The sequence below is a fragment of the Hyla sarda genome, chromosome 10 (genome assembly GCF_029499605.1).
Source record: "Hyla sarda isolate aHylSar1 chromosome 10, aHylSar1.hap1, whole genome shotgun sequence".
Lineage (NCBI taxonomy): Eukaryota > Metazoa > Chordata > Amphibia > Anura > Hylidae > Hyla > Hyla sarda.
This window is the reverse complement of record NC_079198.1, coordinates 6,077,052-6,086,446: the sequence shown is the minus strand read 5'-3', so window position 1 is coordinate 6,086,446 and position 9,395 is coordinate 6,077,052. Positions and strand designations below refer to the sequence as shown.

At 36.0% G+C, this 9,395-nt stretch overlaps 1 protein-coding gene across 1 annotated transcript; it reads left to right on the top strand.

Annotated features, from left to right (window-relative positions):
• Window positions 1-1,425: 1,425 nt before the first annotated feature.
• Window positions 1,426-7,845, top strand: C1QA (complement C1q A chain). The gene is made up of 3 exons (XM_056543150.1): window positions 1,426-1,497; window positions 6,389-6,552; window positions 7,081-7,845. The coding sequence occupies exons 2-3, from the start codon at window positions 6,390-6,392 to the stop codon at window positions 7,653-7,655; spliced, it is 738 nt and encodes a 245-aa protein (XP_056399125.1). The 5' UTR covers window positions 1,426-1,497; window position 6,389; the 3' UTR covers window positions 7,656-7,845.
• The last annotated feature ends 1,550 nt before the right edge of the window (window positions 7,846-9,395 follow it).

The window sequence follows — 9,395 nt, the reverse complement described above, 5'->3', positions numbered from 1 at the left end:
GTGATATTGATCAGTCCTTAGTACCTGGTCCTGATGATATTGATCAGTCATTAGTTCCCGGTCCTGGTGATATTGATCAGTCCTTAATTCCCGGTCCTGTTGATATTGATCAGTCCTTAGTACCTGGTCCTGGTGATATTGATCAGTCCTTGGTTCCCGGTCCTGGTGATATTGATCAGTCCTTAGTACCTGGTCCTGGTGATATTGATCAGTCATTGGTTCCCGGTTCTGGTGATACTGATCAGTCCTTAGTACCTGGTCCTGGTGATATTGATCAGTCCTTGGTTCCCAGTCCTGGTGATATTGATCAGTGCTTAGTTCCTGGTCCTGGTGATATTGATCAGTCATTGGTTCCCGGTCCTGGTGATATTGATCAGTCCTTGGTTCCCGGTCCTGGTGATATTGATCAGTGCTTAGTTCCTGGTCCTGGTGATATTGATCAGTCCTTGGTTCCTGGTCCTGGTGATATTGATCAGTCCTTGGTTCCCGGTCCTGGTGATATTCATCAGTCCTTAGTACCTGGTCCTGGTGATATTGATCAGTCCTTAGTACCAGGTCCTTGTGATATTGATCAGTCCTTGGTCCTGGTCCTTGTGATATTGATCAGTCCTTGGTTCCCGGTCCTGGTGATATTGATCAGTCCTTAGTTCCTGGTCCTTGTGATATTGATCAGTCCTTGGTTCCCAGGCCTGGTGATATTGATCAGTCCTTGGTTCCCGGTCCTGGTGATATTGATCAGTCCTTAGTACCTGGTCCTGGTGATATTGATCAGTCATTGATTCCCGGTTCTGGTGATACTGATCAGTCCTTAGTACCTGGTCCTGGTGATATTGATCAGTCCTTAGTTCCTGGTTGTTGATGATATTGATCAGTCCTTGGTTCCCGGTCCTGGTGATATTGATCAGTCCTTGGTTCCCGGTCCTGGTGATATTGATCAGTCCTTGGTTCCCGGTCCTGGTGATATTGATCAGTCCTTAGTACCTGGTCCTGGTGATATTGATCAGTCCTTAGTTCCCGGTCCTGGTGATATTGATCAGTCCTTAGTACCCGGTCCTGGTGATATTGATCAGTCCTTAGTACCTGGTCCTGGTGATATTGATCAGTCCTTAGTTCCCGGTCCTGGTGATATTGATCAGTCCTTAGTTCCCGATCCTGGTGATATTGATCAGTCCTTAGTTCCCGGTCCTGGTGATATTGATCAGTCCTTAGTACCTGGTCCTGGTGATATTGATCAGTCCTTAGTACCCGGTTTTGGTGACATTGATCCTCAGGTTTCTGGACATTTCTCTTATGTTTATTACATTATTAATGATTCCTGTATAGGACACTTTCTGGTAATTAGATTATTCATACACATGGGACTGCTGGGACTTGTAGTCCTTTCTCACATCCTCTATCATGACTGATGTTTTCCTCTTTGTAAAGATTGTGTAAGAAGTAGAAGAGAGAAGGAAGCGAAGCGCTCGGAGGCGTCAGCTCATCTCCGGCCATCATCAGGTCTGTTCAGCTTCTCTTTTGTGTTATACAATAATACTTTATATTATATTATATTCTAGAGCATTATATTATACTATTTCATAATATATTATAGAGCATTATATTGTATTAGAACATATTACATGAGACTGATATATAATATTACATCAGGGAACAGTATAGAGTTTTACAATTTATAACCTTATATTATAGAACATTATGTAGGATCACAGCTCAGGATATTTTATTATTATACAGTTATACAAATTATTATATTATATTTTATTATAGTGTATTATATCATACAGGGAGATATAGTGTTACGTTATTTTATATAAATTTAGCCATGTATAGTGTGACAGCACATTAAATCAATCAGGAAGATAGAGTATTATAGCATATGGTATAATACAGCCATATATAGTATTACAGTATATTATATAACACAGGTATATGTAGTATTACAGTATATTATATAACACAGGGATATATAGTAAATACAGTATATTATATAACACAGGGATATATAGTATTACAGTATATTATAAAACACAGGGATATATAGTATTACAGTATATTATATAACACAGCCATATATAGTATTACAGTATATTATATAACACAGGATATATAGTATCACAGTATATTATATAACACAGGGATATATAGTAATTATAGTATATTATATAACACAGGGATATATAGTATTACAGTATATTATATAACACAGGGATATATAGTAATTATAGTATATTATATAACACAGGATATATAGTATTACAGTATATTATATAACACAGGATATATAGTATTACAGTATATTATATAACACAGGGATATATAGTATTACAGTATATTATATAACACAGGGATATATAGTATTACAGTATATTATATAACACAGGGATATATAGTATTACAGTATATTATATAACACAGGATATATAGTAATTACAGTATATTATATAACACAGGGATATATAGTATTACAGTATATTATATAACACAGGGATATATAGTAATTACAGTATATTATATAACACAGGATATATAGTAATTACAGTATATTATATAACACAGGGATATATAGTAATTACAGTATATTATATAACACAGGGATATATAGTATTAGAGTATATTATATAACACAGGGATATATAGTATTACAGTATATTATATAACACAGCGATATATAGTAATTACAGTATATTATATAACACAGGATATATAGTATTACAGTATATTATATAACACAGGGATATATAGTAATTACAGTATATTATATAACACAGGGATATATAGTATTAGAGTATATTATATAACACAGGGATATATAGTATTACAGTATATTATATAACACAGGATATATAGTATTACAGTATATTATATAACACAGGGATATATAGTATTACAGTATATTATATAACACAGGGATATATAGTATTACAGTATATTATATAACACAGGATACATAGTATTATAGTATATTATATAACACAGGATATATAGTATTACAGTATATTATATAACACAGGATATATAGTAATTACAGTATATTATATAACACAGCGATATATAGTATTACAGTATATTATATAACACAGCCATATATAGTATTACAGTATATTATATAACACAGGATATATAGTATTACAGTATATTATATAACACAGGGATATATAGTATTACAGTATATTATATAACACAGGGATATATAGTATTACAGTATATTATATAACACAGGGATATATAGTATTACAGTATATTATATAACACAGGGATATATAGTATTACAGTATATTATATAACACAGGATATATAGTAATTACAGTATATTATATAACACAGGGATATATAGTATTACAGTATATTATATAACACAGGGATATATAGTAATTACAGTATATTATATAACACAGGATATATAGTAATTACAGTATATTATATAACACAGGGATATATAGTAATTACAGTATATTATATAACACAGGGATATATAGTATTAGAGTATATTATATAACACAGGGATATATAGTATTACAGTATATTATATAACACAGCGATATATAGTAATTACAGTATATTATATAACACAGGATATATAGTATTACAGTATATTATATAACACAGGGATATATAGTAATTACAGTATATTATATAACACAGGGATATATAGTATTAGAGTATATTATATAACACAGGGATATATAGTATTACAGTATATTATATAACACAGGATATATAGTATTACAGTATATTATATAACACAGGGATATATAGTATTAGAGTATATTATATAACACAGGGATATATAGTAATTACAGTATATTATATAACACAGGATACATAGTATTATAGTATATTATATAACACAGGATATATAGTATTACAGTATATTATATAACACAGGATATATAGTAATTACAGTATATTATATAACACAGCGATATATAGTATTACAGTATATTATATAACACAGCCATATATAGTATTACAGTATATTATATAACACAGGATATATAGTATTACAGTATATTATATAACACAGGGATATATAGTATTACAGTATATTATATAACACAGCCATATATAGTAATTACAGTATATTATATAACACAGGGATATATAGTATTACAGTATATTATATAACACAGCCATATATAGTATTACAGTATATTATATAACACAGGATATATAGTATTACAGTATATTATATAACACAGGGATATATAGTATTACAGTATATTATATAACACAGGGATATATAGTAATTACAGTATATTATATAACACAGGGATATATAGTATTACAGTATATTATATAACACAGGGATATATAGTATTAGAGTATATTATATAACACAGGGATATATAGTATTAGAGTATATTATATAACACAGGGATATATAGTAATTACAGTATATTATATAACACAGGGATATATAGTAATTACAGTATATTATATAACACAGGGATATATAGTATTACAGTATATTATATAACACAGGGATATATAGTAATTACAGTATATTATATAACACAGGATATATAGTATTACAGTATATTATATAACACAGGATATATAGTATTACAGTATATTATATAACACAGGGATATATAGTATTACAGTATATTATATAACACAGGGATATATAGTAATTACAGTATATTATATAACACAGGGATATATAGTATTACAGTATATTATATAACACAGGATATATAGTATTACAGTATATTATATAACACAAGGATATATAGTATTACAGTATATTATATAACACAGGGATATATAGTATTACAGTATATTACATAACACAGGATATATAGTATTACAGTATATTATATAACACAGGGATATATAGTATTACAGTATATTATATAACACAGGGATATATAGTATTGTAGTACAATATATAACACAGGGATATATAGTATTACAGTATATTATATAACACAGGGATATATAGTATTGTAGTACAATATATAACACAGGGATATATAGTATTACAGTATATTATATAACACAGGATATATAGTATTACAGTATATTATATAACACAAGGATATATAGTATTACAGTATATTATATAACACAGGGATATATAGTAATTACAGTATATTATATAACACAGGGATATAGTATTACAGTATATTATATAACACAGGGATATATAGTATTGTAGTACAATATATAACACAGGGATATATAGTATTACAGTATATTATATAACACAGGGATATATAGTATTGTAGTACAATATATAACACAGGGATATATAGTATTACAGTATATTATATAACACAGGATATATAGTATTACAGTATATTATATAACACAAGGATATATAGTATTACAGTATATTATATAACGCAGGGATATATAGTAATTACAGTATATTATATAACACAGGGATATATAGTATTACAGTATATTATATAACACAGGGATATATAGTAATTACAGTATATTATATAACACAGGATATATAGTATTACAGTATATTATATAACACAGGATATATAGTATTACAGTATATTATATAACACAGGGATATATAGTATTACAGTATATTATATAACACAGGGATATATAGTAATTACAGTATATTATATAACACAGGGATATATAGTATTACAGTATATTATATAACGCAGGATATATAGTATTACAGTATATTATATAATACAGGGATATATAGTAATTACAGTAGATTATATAACACAGGGATATATAGTATTACAGTATATTATATAACACAGGATATATAGTATTACAGTATATTATATAATACAGCCATATATAGTATTACAGTATATTATATAATACAGCCATATATAGTATAATAGTATATTTTATCATATAGGGAGATATGATATTGCAGTTTATTATATAATACAGCCATATATGGTATTACAGTATATTATATCATACATGGAGATATAGTATTATAGTCCAATATATATATATAATACAGCCATATTCAGTGACCCCCCGACTCATGATGGCCCCGACATATGATCATTTCAACATATGATGGCCTCTCAGAGCCCATCGTATGTTGAAGGCAGCATCGACATATGATGCTGCTGTGTGTCGGGGCCATCATACAAACAGCTATCTGACAGCGCTGACAACTTCAGCATCTGACTGACAGTTGTTTAATGTGCCCCGTGTGCCCCGTTCTGCCTCCTGTCACTCACATGCTGTCCTGCTAACTCAGCCTTTGGCTGTCCGGGCATGCTGTGAGTTGTAGTTTTGCAACATCTGGAGGTCCGCAGGTTGGAGACCACTGATATATAGTATTGCAGTATATTATATAATACAGCCATATATTGTATTATATCACATTACACAGGAGCATTATTATAGTATATTATATAATGTTCAGGGTTCTGGTTTCCCATTTCAGAATGGAGCGGTTCTGGGGGTTCCTCGCCCTTTTCCTGGCGGGATTTCCTTATCATATCTGGTGCCAGTCACATGATTGCTATGCCACCAAAGGGCAGGATGGTGTGATGGGTCAACCAGGGAGGGATGGACGGCCTGGACAGAAGGGAGATCGTGGTGACCCAGGTAATATGTCATATATACTCCAATCACAGCATCATGTCATATATACTCCAATTTCCTTCAAGTCAGTGCTCTGTAAGAAGCCTTAGAACATGACTGGGGTTTAAGCCAAAGCAGACAATCTCTAAATCTGTTGACAGCTGTTTCAGGGTAATTGCCCCTCATCAGTACAGGGCAGTTTGCGGTCTGGCTCTGTACGGACAAGGGGTAATAACCCATAACCACTCTCTACAGATGGGCAATCTCCTTATTTGGAGAGTTGTCTGTGTTGGCTTTAATCCCTAGTCGTGTTCTAAGGCTTTTTATCTGAGTCAGACATTGACATAAAGGGAAAGTTACCTCTATAAGGAGACATTGCATCAGAGAGGTGTTTGCATATCCTTCTTCTCACCGGAGAGTCACACCATAGATGCCTCTAACCAGATCATGAAATCTATCAGTGCAAAGAGTTTTATTATGGGATGATGTAGATGATCTAATCCAGAATGATGATGCCGGCGCTGACCATGCATCTATTTTTGTCCCCTTCAGGGGCCCCCGGCCATTTTGTGGGACCTACGGCAAGTAAAGGCGATGCAGGAGATCCTGGGAGCCCTGGTCAGCCTGGTAATGTGGGCTACATAGGACCAGAGGGCCCCCCAGGACCTCCAGGAGATCAAGGCCCAAAAGGGATAAAAGGAGTAATGTCAGATTCCGGGGCCCAGCACAGAGCGGCCTTCTCCGCCATCCAGCCCAAGCTTCAAGAAAACCGCCTGCTATTTAGCGAAATCATCACCAATGAGGAAAATGTCTATAACAAGGACAGCGGGGAGTTCACCTGCACCGAGGCCGGGTACTACTACTTCACATTCCAAGTGGTCTCTATGGGGGACCTCTGTCTTCAGATCTGGATTAAGAAAGGTCGGGAGGCGGCAGGAAGGAAACTGCTGAGCTTCTGTGACCGCAACGCACGCGGTCAGCATCAGGTCAACTCGGGGGGCTCCGTCCTCAATCTGAACACTGGGGACCAAGTGTGGATAGAAACCGATGCCAGAAACCGAAGAATCGCCGGCAAGGACGTCAGCAGCATCTTCAGCGGCTTCCTGCTTTACCCACATAGTGAATGAGGGCGATGTGGCCGACACTGGACCCCCCCATATACTAGGCCATAAAATGAGCCTCCAACTGTACAGAAACACACACCACTGTGTGACCATTCCAAGGCCGGGCCCCTGAGGGCCACTCAGAGCCAGCTTATTGATCTGTATGTCTGGTGGCTGCCCATATTCTCTCTTCTTCTCTCAATAAACTGCTTGAACCTTCCGTCTCTGAGCCCTTTATTACGTCAAATGGGAACCGTCCCCTATCAGACTGGTGGCTCCAATCTACCGGACCTCATAATGTGGGCATCAGTGCTGCCATGCATTGTATCCCCTATAGTGTGACGCCAATATATCGGGGACAGTAGGGGAGAGCACACCTATTGATAGCTATCCTTCCGGTAGTGCAGTCGGGGGACACATAGCCTAACACGGTCCGGGATCCGACAATATACCGATGACACTTGTGGGGTGCACGCAATCCAGATGAAGGATCAAGTATATAAACCACAAAAGAACGATAGCGTGCAGTCACCGCTAGATGTGTGTCTATGGGTCCAGAAGTCCGAGGTCACAGGACGGTATTCCGAGATGAGCTGAAGAGCTCAGAGGCAACGCCGGCCGTTTCACACGACTATGCGCGCTTCTTCCGGCCTCCTTGGAGGCCGGAAGAAGCGCGCATAGTCGTGTGAAACAGCCGGCATTGCCTCTAAGCAATTCTCGGAGTTCCACCCTGTGACCACGGACTTCTGGACTCGTTCTTTTGTGGTTTATGACCTTAATATATACTGACTGATGGGCTCCCCAATATCACGGGAGCCCATAGTGATTGTGGCAGATGGCCCAAAGATAAGCATAGCGTCAGGGGTTGGTTGTGGATGCGGTTAGGTACCAGTTGTCGACGAGTCTGTGTGCCTGGTTAATGTCGAGGAGAGATGGGTCACTCACCACAGGCAGAAGTCCCGCTAACACTGGATGAGGCTGATGGCCTTCCAGCGCCAACCTCATTTCTTATTCACATGACTCCATGAAAAGCCACACAGATTATCCAGAAACCATGGTTGTATTAGTGTACCCCTTCAGAGTAGTAACTGAAATACTCTTGCTGCTGTTATTGAGCCCCCTCCATCATGCACAGCAAATTCTCCTTCCAGGGGGCCAGACCAGAGGCTGAGCTGTTTGACAGAAGTACACGCATAGAAACTTCCTCTCTTACTTGTCTAGAACAACACATCACAGATTCCTCTCTACTAGGCCATGACATAGTGCTGATGACAGTGTACTAAACAGGTTGGCACTGTGATAGGAATGATATACCTAGCACGATATTATACATGGTATGCACTGTCACTCATGCCCTAAGCTTGCAAGGTGCTAGGTGAGCAGAAATGGAAAAGCAGCTGCACAGCAAGGAGGGGGTTAAACTAAGCACTGAACTGCTGCTGCTGAGAAACTAAAGGGAGGAGGGAAAGATTAGGCTGGCACTGTGATGGGGAATGATTTACACAGTACAGTGGTATAGATGTGGAGGGAGAAGGGGTAACTGATGTGTAGTATGGCCGCCAAGCTCTGGATTCTGCCACTAAAACGTTTGCAACTTGTTCTTAAAGGGGAAAAGACACCTATATCCAACCCTGTTGTAGCTTGCGGTTGGGTTTAGGATAAACCACCACCATCTTTTGTGGCCATGACAAGAGCTCAGTGCCTGCCCTGTATTCTACCGCCACATTGTGACAACATAACTTAGGGCTACACCGGATGGCAGTA